The 12,645-nt window shown below is 44.2% G+C and overlaps 1 protein-coding gene across 3 annotated transcripts in view; it reads right to left on the minus strand.

The window, feature by feature from the left end:
- Nucleotides 1-12,645, minus strand: part of ADGRG2 (adhesion G protein-coupled receptor G2) — a 137,592-nt gene that overhangs the window by 67,383 nt on the left and 57,564 nt on the right. For all 3 annotated transcript variants that reach the window (XM_045996496.1, XM_045996494.1, XM_045996495.1), the window contains one exon: nucleotides 6,903-7,021. In XM_045996496.1, coding sequence (XP_045852452.1) covers nucleotides 6,903-7,020 — 118 coding nt within the window. In that variant the 5' untranslated portion in view covers nucleotide 7,021. The remainder of the gene's footprint in view (nucleotides 1-6,902; nucleotides 7,022-12,645) is intronic.

Raw genomic sequence — 12,645 nt, forward strand, 5'->3', positions numbered from 1 at the left:
CGCTGCTGTTTTTCATGCTCAGTCCTATGAGCTGTTACTACTGGATCCTAACAAGAGGTGCTGGACTTTTCCATGAAGGGCAAGGCAAGGATAGCACTAGTGACCCGTTGATTGACCAATCAGCAAAAGCCACTTCTGGAACTTTTATCAATATAGCAAACAAAGAGATTCACTGGCTTTTCTGTAACTTGAAGAGCCTTTGAAATCACATTATGTTTAAAAAAAAAAAAGTGGTTTAAAAAAGTATTTTCAATTGTTTCTAATTTCACATTAAGAATTTTGAATAGGAGGGGCGCCTAGATGGCTCAGTTGGTTAAGCGTCCAACGAGTTCAGCTCGGGTCAGGACCTCAGGGTCCTGGGACAGAGCCCCACATCGGGCTCTGCGCTCAGCAGGGAGTCTGCTAGAGGATCTCTCTCCTTCTCTCTCTCTCTCTCCCCCTCCCCTCTCTAAAATAAATAAAGAAATTTAAAAAAAAATTTTTTGTGTAGGAGAGCAGTCATAAAATGAAATGGCAAAGAAGAGTGGTTCTCACTTTGAAGCAGACCCCAAGGATCTCTGGTAACCCAGGACAATGAATTAGGAATCTGAAGACTCTCCCTGCTGAGTAATTGAACTCCCAGAATGTGAGTGTGTGAAGGAATCCTAACAGGCAATCGGCTGAGCCCCTTCATCATATGGAGGAGAGGAAGCCATTCTTTAAAGGTAATCTAGCCAACCGACAGCCACTTCATTGAGGTCTATGCAAAATGTCAGAGGAGTAACAGATGTTGTATAAGAAATCACTGGGTCCAGATGAGGGTATTGCTGGTGATATAAGTAAGCTGAGGGCAGAGGCCCGCATTTTAGAGGATCTCTAGGCTTTACACTAGAGTCAAAAATCAAAGCGAGGGGCACCTGGGTGGCTCAGTAGGTTAAGCCTCTGCCTTCGGCTCAGGTCATGATCCCAAGTCTTGGGATCGAGCCCTACATCGGGCTCTCTGCTCAGTAGGGAGCCTGCTTCCCCTCTCTCTCTGCCTGCATCTCTGCCTACTTGTGATCTCTCTCTCTATGTCAAATAAATAAATAAAATCTTAAAAAAAAAAATCAAAGCGAGTCAAACAACCAGTTTGTTGAGCACTTACTATGTGCTAGACTATGGAGGATACAGAGAGGCGAGGGTTGTCACCCTTACCCTCAAGGACCTGACTAAGTACTTCTTCATACCTGAAAAGATAAAACCAGGATGGGGAGCGGAATTCAGGTTACGAGGATCTCCTTCAACGATCCCTAGCAGAGTGTCCTAACACATCTTAATATGTATTCGTTTTAGAGTTAGTTTAAAATTTATAAATAGAATTTAGATGTACAAATAATAGCAATAATAAACAAACACATTAAAAAAAAAACTACCTGAGCCTCCACGTTACTTTGCAGCCTCTATTCCAGAGGTACAGGAAAGGGATCCCTACACCCTATGATTTAAGGTGGCTCTTTCATTTGCTCTGAAACGATCTCCAGCTAAATCAGTGTCTTTTGGATAAATGCACCATCTCTGTTTTGCCTCCTCTTCCATCTGGTAGTCAAGATGGCTTCCAGGTTGGGAATGGGGCGCTAGTTTCCTTCTGGCAGCAGGGAGAAGGGGCCCAGCTCTGTGAGCCCACCCTGTGTTGAACACTGGGTTCTCAGTGGCCTCTCCAGAGATCTCCTTCCCCCTGTGGGGTTCCTGAGCATCCAGTTGGCATCCACCGCTGAAGACTGTGCCCACTGGCCCCCATGGTCTATTCTCTCAGTAGCCCACCCTGGCCTGGGGGTCTCTCTCTTGCTGACCCAGGTCTCCTCAGGTCTCACCTCTGAGTGTCTGTCACATCCTTCATCAGACCCCTAGTCTAAATTGCCCACACCATCGCTTCTGCAGTCATGTCCCTGCTCCTGGCTCACAACACAGCCACCCACAAGGAACGTGAGGGCCACTTAGAATCCATCCCCGGCCCACAAGAGACAAGAAAGACTTGAAAAAGACACCCTCTCCAGTCTTCTCTCTGCCTAGACACGCTATGCCACCATCTTTCACCTGTACCATGGCCTCCCTGTTGATGCACAGGCTGCTATGAGTCCCGACCAGGAGTTCTAAGTGCTAAGTGGGACACAATGTCCTCTGCTTTCAGTTTCCTCCTCAACCTACTCAGAGCCTCTACCATTCCCTGTCAGCACTTTCATCTGTCAGGGAAAGAGTCGGGGTCTACTAGCAGGGACCTCATGCCTGTGTGGGGGTAGTGGGAATTGGGGAGGCTCTAAGACTGGCTGAGCATCAGGTCAATGCCACGGTATTTATAGTTTCATTTGCACAGACAGAAAGTTGAGAGAGAAAGAGTGCACACGTGGTTTGGTACTGGAGGACAAAGTCAAACAAGACGGGTTGCCTGCCTTTCAGGAGCGTTACAGTCTACCCTCCTACAGCTTCACCGTGCGCTGTCCAAGGAAGAACAAAGACTTGGATGGACAAAGCATGAGAGTGTAAGAGGAAACAAGAGAGTGAGGCCTTGGGAGACAGGAATTATAGAGGAGTCTATCACTGGAAATGCCTGCGGCTCAGAAAGATCTAGGCCCAGACCAAAGAGAAAGTTGGGGGATTATAGCTCATGAGCTCACCAAACTGGCTCAAATGTGTAATTGTTTCCAAATGGGGAAGACAACTCTACAAGGATGAAATTATAACCATCTTCCACTATTGTGTCATCTCACCCTCTGGAAAATGGTTGTACCTAACAGAAGACCTCCTTCAAAGACCCAGGGAAAAAAAAAGAAAAAAGGCATTGGCATGGGCCACGAGAACTAGAGGCTAGAGCGAAGTATAGTCACCTACCAAAGCTCACGTGGGCTTCTGGTAGACCAAGAATGATTCCCTCATGCATTGCCAAATTACACAACTGAAAGTATTAAGGTCTAAGAGTTTCTCTCTGTTGGCCAGTGGCCTAACAAGAGATGGCAGGCCTACCTCTCTCCTTACTGTCAAGAGCTACTGAGTCCTCTCTCAGGCTTCCAGGGTAAAGCTACTGTGTTTGCAGTCCAGATCCCCCAGAGCCTGGGGGAATGGCTGCTCTCTAGCAGCACAGCCCGGCTCCTTCTCTATCTTCTCCCCTCGCCTCAGTGACCTGTTCATTCAGTCTTGAGACACCTACCTGGCAGCCTGGTCGAGTATGACCAGAACAAGCTATGTGCTGAAGGGAATCCTCTAAGCTGTGAGACTCTGCACAAATGACTTAATCTCTTTGACCCTCCATTTCTTCATCTGTAAACTGAGACTAAAATTATCTATCATGATGAGTTTTTGTGAGGATTAAATGAGATGCTATACAGCAAGCACTTAGCAGGGCATGGCCCAGAGCAAGTTCCCTGTCCTCATTACGTTTCCTCCCATTCGTTTCCCATCCGCCTCACAAACCCTCCTTCTGCCTTGTACTGACAATGTGCTGAAAGGACCTGTGGTGCAAAGGAAATGCCTAACACTGTAATAAAAGGGGTCAAGAATAAAAAGACATGGATAAAGAGAAAAAGGAGCCCGGGGGAGAGAGATTTCTTTCTTCTGAAGAGATCAGGGCAGGTTTTATAGAGGTAGCAATACTGGGCTGGACCTTGGACAATTCATACGGTTCCAAGTGGGCAGACCCTAGAAAGCAGAGGGAGGGAGTAGGGAAGTAAGATAGGGAAGCGAGTAAAGCCAATAATGGGTACATTAACGAGTGGATTAATACTGGGGGGCAACTGGGGCACAACCCAACAATCTACTAGGTGTGTAGAACACAGCCCACCAAGGGACAAGGAAGCTGGCATAGGTCAACACTGACTCTCATCCCTCACTCTCTTGAAGTGTTAAGTCCCTGGCACTTCTGGCTTGTTCCAAGGACAGGCCATGTTCGGTCGTATAGGCACGGATCATTAGCAGTCAGAGGGACATGGGAGCCATCAGCACACAGGCACTTTCCTGTTTACCTGCCCCATTTTCATCGCTCTTAAATATATTTTTTCACAAAGACTTATTTCTCCCGAGCTGCTTTCATTTTGATGACTTTTTTCCCCTTATGCTTCACTTTCCTTCCTCAGCTACCCCCGTGGTGGAAAATGCACTGGAACGTGAGACTGAAGATCTAGTATCTAGTCTGACTCCACCACTTCCCATCACGCCCCTGGAGACATTTAGTCATCAGTGGAGTGGGGACATTTGATTTCTGCTCTGCTGATCCCAGTGATGTTTTCATGCCCCAAGAAGATGACGTGCGAGCACAGTTGACAGTAACATCACAGAACCACAGCAGACGCTACACCCCGTGATAGTTATCTGGAGAAGTTTTCTCTCCCTACTTCTGCCTTTTGCCCATTGTGCGGGCAGTGGTCTTCAAAGTGTAGTCTCTGGGTCCGTCACAACAATAGCACCTGGGAGCTTCTTAGAAATGTCCATTCTCAGGTCCAGCCCTATACCTAATGAATCCTCTCAGGGAGGGACCCAGAAATCTGTGCTTTAACAAGCCCTCCAGGGGATTCTGATTATTTTGAGAACTGATGTTTTCAGAGCTTGAGAACTCTGGTTTGCGGGTTATGACCACAAAATTCAGGGCTGGCTACAAATTCCAGTCAGCCACTTCCTTGAACAACTTACTTATCTGAGACTCAGTTTCTTGGCCTGGGAAATGAGGCTAACTTTAGGACCTCTCCTTCACAGATGGGGTTGAGAAGCTGAAGAGAGTGAGTATGTGTAAAGCAGGAGGGACCAGCCCATCATAAGCAGTCAGGACACATTTGACTCTTACCATTTCTTTTGTAAAGTATCGTGGCTTCTTGACAGGCCCTGATGCCTGCTTTTTGAAGGACTGTCAATTGGGTTTTAACCTGTTGGGAAGTTTTCCATTTAGTTCGTGTGTGTCTGTTTTGTTTACATGTCATTGTTGGCTGTTAGTAGGTATTTGCTTTATCCAAAGATTCCTTGATTCTGCCACTCTCCTCCAAGTAAGAAAGGCATTTCTCTGTGTGTCCTTGATAATTCTTCTTAAATAACATTCCTGGTGAGGATTCTTACCCTTTGCATAGCATCGTATTTTTTTTGGCAGTTGTACCTACAGATTTTGCTGCCAGGATATCTGGCCTTTTTGCTGCCTTCCTTAGGTAACTTTAATCTGTATTTCATTCTAAAGATCCTCTCTTGTGAAAACCATGCTGCTTCATTTGGCTGATTCTCTACCTCCCTTAACGTTTCCATGCAGAAGTGCCTTCAATGGATGCTTTTAAAAACAAATAAACAGCAGAAATAGACCCTCACATATGTGGTTAATTGATTTCTGACAAAGGTACCAAGATGACTCAATGGGAAAAGGACAGTCTTTTCAACAAATAACACTGTGAAAAGTGGATGTCCACATGTAAATGAATGATGCTGGGCCCTTACCTCACACCATATACAAAAATGAACTCAAAATGCATCAAAGCATCTGACCACAAGAGCTAAAACTCTAAAAGTCTTTGAAAAAAATGTGGGAGAAGTCTTCATGACATCAGATTTGGCAATGGTTTCTTGGATAAGACAGGAAAAGACAGGCAAAAAAGTAAAAACAGATAAATTGGACTTCTTCAAACATAAGAACTTTGGTGCGTCAAAGCGCACTATTAAGACAGTGAAAAGACAACACAAAATTGGAGAAAATATTTGCAAATCACATTATCTGGTAAAAGATTTAATATCCAGAATATATAAAGAACTCTTAAACTCAACAACAACAACAAACACACCCAAACAACCCAATTAAAAAATAGGCCAAAGGTTTGAGTAGACACGTCTCTTAAAAAAAGACAAACAGGTCCAATAAGCCCATGAAAGATGCTCCACAACACTAATCGTTAAGGAAATGTAAATCAAAACCACTACGAGGTACCAATTAACACCCATTATCAAAACAACAGGAAATAAGAAGTCTTGGTGAGGGGCGCCTGGGTGGCTCAGTGGGTTAAAGCCTCTGCCTTCAACTCACCTCATGATCCCAGAATCTTGGGATCAAGTCCCGTATTGGGCTCTCTGCTCAGCAGGGAGCCTGCTTCCCCCTCTCTCTCTGCCTGCCTCTCTGCCTACTTGTGATCTCTGTCTGTGAAATAAATAAATAAAATCTTTAAAAAAAAAAAAAAGAAGAAGAAGAAGTCTTGGCGAGAAACTGGAATCCTTGTGCCCTGCTGGTAGGATGTAAAATGGTGTTGCCACTGTGGGAAACAGTGTGGCAGATCCTCAAGAAGTTAACCACAGACTCACCGTATGATCTAGCAATTCCACTCCCAGGCGTATGTGCCCAAAAGAACTGAAAGCACGGACTTGAACTTGTCCTTGTACACCAATATCCACAGCAGCTTTATTTACAATAGCCAAAGGGTGGAAATACCTCACACATGTAGCAACACCGAATGGATAAACAAAATGTGGTCTATACATGCAACGGAGTATTATTCAGCCGAAACAAGGAATGAAATGCTGATACGTACTATACATGGATGAACCCTGAAAACATGCTAAGTGAAAGAAGCCAGACACAAAAGGACAAATACTGTATGATTCCACTTATATGAGGTACCTGGAATGGCAAGTTCATAAAGGCAGAAAGCAGAGAGTATACCACGGACGAGGGGGAAGAGGGAATGGGGAGCTACTGTTTAACATGTACTGAGTTTCTATTTGAGATGATGGAATATCCTAGAAATGGGAAGTGGTGACAATTGTACAAAATTGGGAATATATTCAATGCCAGCAGTTCAATGGTTAAAATGGTAAGTTTTGTGTTATGTTTATTTCACAGTGTTAAAAAAAATCCTAAGTAAATACACGTACACAGAGATAAAACAGGGGAAAGAATGAAAAAAACAGGACAAGACAAAACGCAGGCTCCTTACCTTCCAAGGATGTAACCAGAACAACATGAAGACAAATGACGATAAGGAATATCTTAAACAGAGGCAAAACTTCTTCAGGTCTGCCAACATGCCCACACTGTCTGCCAGAGAAAAACATCCTGGAATAAAATAAGGGGAAACCATATCATCATGGCATGCCATAATCACAACACAGCAAAACCCAAGAGGTCAGTCACTTAACCAAGGCAACCTGCACTCCTGCTTCCTTTAAATTACTCTGGTTCCAGAGAACTGGCAATGCCAGATGGGACACGGGTGTTTGCTAAAAGCAAAACCTCTGTTTATTAGGGGAGGACCACCCAGTGGGGTATCATATTACATTGAAAATTATTTTTTAAAAAAACAGAAACAGACTCACAAATACAGAAAACGAGTTAGTGGTTGCCAAAGGAGGAGACAGGCAAAATAGGTGAAGGGGATTAAGAGACACAAACTTCCAGTTACAAAACAAGTAAGTCACAGGGATGAAAAGTACAGCATAAGGGGTGCCTGGGTGGCTCAGTGGGTTAAAGCCGCTGCCTTCGGCTCGGGTCATGATTCCAGGGTCCTGGGATCGAGCCCCGCATCGGGCTCTCTGCTTGGCAGGGAGCCTGCTTCCTTCTCTCTCTCTACCTACCTCTCTGCCAACTTGTGATCTCTGTCCAATAAATAAATAAAATCTTAAATAAATACATAGAAAAATACAGTCAGTAATATTGCATTAAATTCATATGATACCTGATGGCAACTATGCTTATCGTGAGCATTTTGTAACGTACAGAATTGTCAAATTGCTTTGTTGTACGCCTGAAACTAATGTAATACTGTATGTCAACTATACTTCACTTAAAATTAAGTTTTTTTAAAAAGATAAGCAAGGGGGGGCGCCTGGGTAGCTCAGTGGGTTAAAGCCTGTGGCTTCGACTCAGGTCATGATCCCAGGGTCCTGGGATCGAGCCCCGCATCGGGCTCTCTGCTCCGCAGGGAGCCTGCTTCCTCCTCTCTCTCTGCCTGCCTCTCTGCCTAGTTGTGATTTCTCTCTGTCAAATAAATTAAAAAAAAAAAAAAAAAAAAGATAAGCAAGGTGGCCCCTGTGAATTTACGGAAAACATCAATACATGCAAAATATCAAGAGAAGAAATGAAAAACGTGAATGCTGCACATATAATTATTACCACTATATAAAGCCTGGTTCAAAACTATGCTAAGAATCAGAAGGGATCAGTCAGCTCGGGTCATGATCCCTGGGTCCTGGGATCGAGTCCTGCATCGGGCTCTCTGCTCCGCGGGGAGCCTGCTTCCTCCTCTCTCTCTCTGCTTCCCTCTCTGCCTACTTGTGATCTCTGTCAAATAAATAAATAAAATCTTTAAAAAAAAAAAGAATCAGGGGGTGCCTGGGTGGCTCAGTGGGTTAAAGCCTCTGCCTTCAGCTCAGGTCATGATCCCAGGGTCCTGGGATCGAGCCCCGCATCGGGCTCTCTGCTTGGCAGGGAGCCTGCTTCCTCCTCTCTCTCTCTCTCTCTGCCTGCCTCTCTCCCTACTTGTGATCTCTATCTGTCAAATAAATAAATAAATAAAATCTTAAAAAAAAAAAGAATCAGAGGCATCAGAGTATCCTATAAATCATTCTACTCCTGTTTCTGTCTTATTCTACAGAAGAATTTCCTCTTTATTACATACAAATCCATTATCATTGCTTGATCTTGAGTGGTCAGGACAACAGAGTCAACATTTAACAAATATTTCTTGAGGGGCAATAAAAAAAAAATGAGGGGGGAGCCAGGCACCCAGAGAGAATGGCAAATCCTGAGGCTGTGTCTGTCCTCTCACGGTAGAGGAACTGGCCAACAGAACCCCACGACAGGCAGTCAGCACCAGCAGCAGCGGCTGGCACGGGATGCCGAGGGAGGACAAGCTAGCCAGGAAATCACAATCAGCCCACGGGCGCAGGCACAAGCGTGGGGAAGGGAGGTCCCACGAAGCAGGCTCCCCCGGCACAGCCCCAGGGCGAGCGGCCAAGGCAGACCAGGCTGTATGTGTTCAGCTGGCAGAACTCCTGACCACAGAGCACCCACGAACCCAGCCGTCACTGCGGCTGCTGCCAGGCTCAGAACGATCAAGTGCAAATGCCCAGTGGCGAAGACTAGCGAGCAGGAGCTGCAAGGTTCTGGCTCTGCCGTGCAATGTCTGAGTGACCTGGGACAAGTTCTTTCCAATGGCCAGGATTCCGCATCTAGCAAACTGTGACGACAGCACCAACCAGAGAGTGTTGCTGAGGTGAGGAAGCCCTGTGAAGCCACTGTGAACGCTAGCTGTACTCTTCCCTCCTTCGGTGGACAGACAGTCTTTTGCACCCAGCACGTGCCAGGTAGAGCAGAGCAGGGACTATGGGGACAAGGGCACGGGAAGATGGGGATAAAACACAATTTCTCAGCCTCAAGGAAAAACTGGCAATCGTTAAGGATCCTATAACTTAAAGCCATCACCAGTATCATCACCTGGGAATTCTTTCCTCGGACGTGGCGTGATAATGTCTTAGGCAGGAGGTAAGTCCTTCTCCTTTCAGAGAGGGCATCTTTTGTCTCAATCAATAAACTGTATTATATATTAATACACTATGTTAATAAGTTATCACATGCCTCTGGTTTGGCTCTCCTCTTCAGCACTTTTCTTCTCTGTTCATAATGGCAGATTATTGACCCTCCCAAATGAGTCACTTGAACCAGAATGCAAAGATGTAACAATGTCTCTGGAGGAAAATGTAAGCGTCTGCTACAGCTACATACCACAATACTGATGAATCTCCGAGACACAGAGTCAGACAAAGCAGCCAGACATGAAAGAAAGCATAGTGCACAGAATTCCATTCATATGAGGTATAAAAGCAGACAAAACCAATCGATGGAGCGAAGACTAGGGAGAGTGGTTATCCTTGGAAGGGGGTGCAGGTGTAATAATTAGAAGGGGGGGCGCCTGGGTGGCTCAGTGGGTTAGGCCTCTGCCTTCGGCTCGGGTCATGATCTCAGGGTCCTGGGATCAAATAAAACTCTTTAAAAATAATAATAATGGATGCCTGGGTGGCTCAGTTGGTTGAGCCACTGCCTTCGGCTCAGGTCATGGTCCCAGGGTCCTGGGATCGAGTCCCGCGTCGGGCTCTCTGCTCAGCAGAGAGCCTGCTTCTCCCCCTCCCCTCTCTACCTGCCTCTGCCTACTTCTGATCTGTCTGTCAAATAAATAAATAAAATCTTTAAAAAATAATAATAATTAGAAGGGGACACGAAGGGGTTTCTGAGCTACAGGTAACATTCTGTGTGCCAGTTCCACAGGTGTGTTTGGTTCCTGAAACTCATCTTATTGTACATGTGAGTGTATGCCACAAGGAGTTTCATTTTAAAGTTTAAAACTCAATCTATTTTTTTATTTCTGAACTCAGTTCCCCCTCCAAAAGCACTGTTATTTTTTTTGTTAAATCTATATCTAGTGAACCAGACCTCTACAAACAAAAACAAAAACAAAACAAACAAAAAACACCCTGTCGCCTATACAAATGCCTTGACTCAACTCTTCCTGGAATTTGCATAACTGATTTAGAAGACTGACTGTACAAGTACCTAATTTTAGATCTGGAAAGAGTATCAGAGCAGTTTAGCTTTGAAAAGGAACTCAGGATTCACCTAGCTTCAAACCCTCATTCTTCAAACCCTCATTCTACACATGAAGGAAGAGGTCCAACATGCTCCAAGAGATGGGTCAAGGTCATTTGGCTGTTTGGTGGGACTCCTACTCTTTCTATCAGGCCACAGTGCTGGCATCCTGAATATGTGGCTCCTTAGGAGTAAACGTCTAAGTCCATCAGGTGAAATAAATCAACAAATTCAAAATGCTATTATATAATATTAAAATTTCTGCACTCATTCTTAAGCTTTGCTAACTCCTAGGGCAAGACTTCCTGAGTAATATATAAGATATGGTCAAAGTTAAATTAGTCATAGTATACAGTGACTGGTTATTAAGTGCTGTAACTTGGGCCTCTGATCAAAATAAACCATGCCTTTTCACTGAAGAGAGCTTGTACTCAACTCCCAAATGAGAGCAGGAAAGGCCAGAATGAAGGGCGATGCAAGCAATCATCTTGGAAAGAGAGTATGGATCAAGAAAGACTTACAAACCAGGCGCCACTGAGCTTTAGGTTATCAAGCCTGAAGTATCTTTCCTTAAGACTGAGGGGCGCCTGGGTGGCTCAGTTGGTTGGGCGACTGCCTTGGGCTCAGGTCATGATCCCGGAGTTCCGGGATCGAGTCTGCATCGGGCTCCCAGTTCCATGGGGTGTCTGCTTCTCCCTCTGACCTTCTCCCCTCTCATGCTCTCTCACTGGCTCTCTCAAATACATAAATAAAATCGTTTAAAAAAAAAAAAGACTGAATATATATTTCCTAAGAGGAGAAGTTTATAGTATTTAAAACAATGCAGCTCCCACTGCTTCTGTATAAGCTAGAGGACATCCTGCTAAGCCTTAAAGTCCTACCATCACTGATCAAAGAAGGCGATCAGTGGATTTTGTTGAAACCCTTATTCATTATCCATGAAAGTCATTTCTATCTTTCTGAGCTGGAAATTTTCCTCACCTTCCAGGGTAACTTGGGTTAGCTCAATGCTCACCAGGTTATCAAGAAAGAGGACTTAAACAGACACTGGTTCTTAGCAAATTTCCAAGGTGCTGAGGATGGCTGGTAAGATCACATCAATTACAAAGAAAACCATCTGCAAGCATTTAAACAGTAAAGCCTAGCCCTTGGCGCTACACAACCACTCACAGAAGATTTTCCCAAGGTTCATCATGGCTCTGGGCCCCCTTTTACGGTTGCGAACTCTGATGTACCTGGCAACCTCTGGGGTTGTACGGTACACAAGCAACACGACTGTAGTCCATGGCCTTGCTTGTAACCCTCCAAGAAGTTGTTCTAGATCTCTTCAATTTCTTTAAATATACTATCACTTATCATATTTTTAAAGACACATAGGTCATCAGTGCAAACTTGAATGGCAATACACAATAAACTTATCATTATCTAAATATAGAATAATTAAAGAATAATTTAAAAGGGGGGATAATAGTGTGGTATCACTTTAGGGCAGGTCTGGGTAAAGGTTATTCTCTATTACCTCTGATTAACTGGCATAATTTGATTATACCAGGGCGGCTGGAATATATGCAATGATCAGTATTTTTGACCAAAGTAACAAGAGGTATGGTAATTGTTCCCTAAGTCTCATAGAAAACTTTATGATTTTGAGACATTTACATTGAGTCTAAGTGTTGGTTAACCAGACTTGCACAAGGGGAAGTTTATTGACTTAGATCATTCAACTGTCAAAGAAGTCAGAGAATCCCAAGGTTGCTTTTTTTTTCCCCCTAGAATCTCTGGTCATGTGTTTGACTATTCTAAAAAAGGAATCCAGAAACTGTTAGTAAAAGCATAATTAAATTTTTTGCATAATTAAATTTTATTTGAACTCTACTGAAAAACCCTGATAAAGCAAAGAAACACCTCAGAAAAAAAAGTTTCTTCAGTGCCCCAAGAATATGTTGGGTTCAGTTACTCAGAACAAACCTTCTGCTGAAGACAATCAAAACTTACAAATGAAATATTCAGAGCATTTTCTTACATATATCAAAGAGCTGACAAGATAGAAAAGAATCACCAGGCCAAAGGTAAAGTGAAAGCAGGAACTCAGGGAGGTA

The sequence above is a fragment of the Meles meles genome, chromosome X (assembly GCF_922984935.1).
Source record: "Meles meles chromosome X, mMelMel3.1 paternal haplotype, whole genome shotgun sequence".
NCBI classification, from domain to species: Eukaryota; Metazoa; Chordata; class Mammalia; order Carnivora; family Mustelidae; genus Meles; species Meles meles.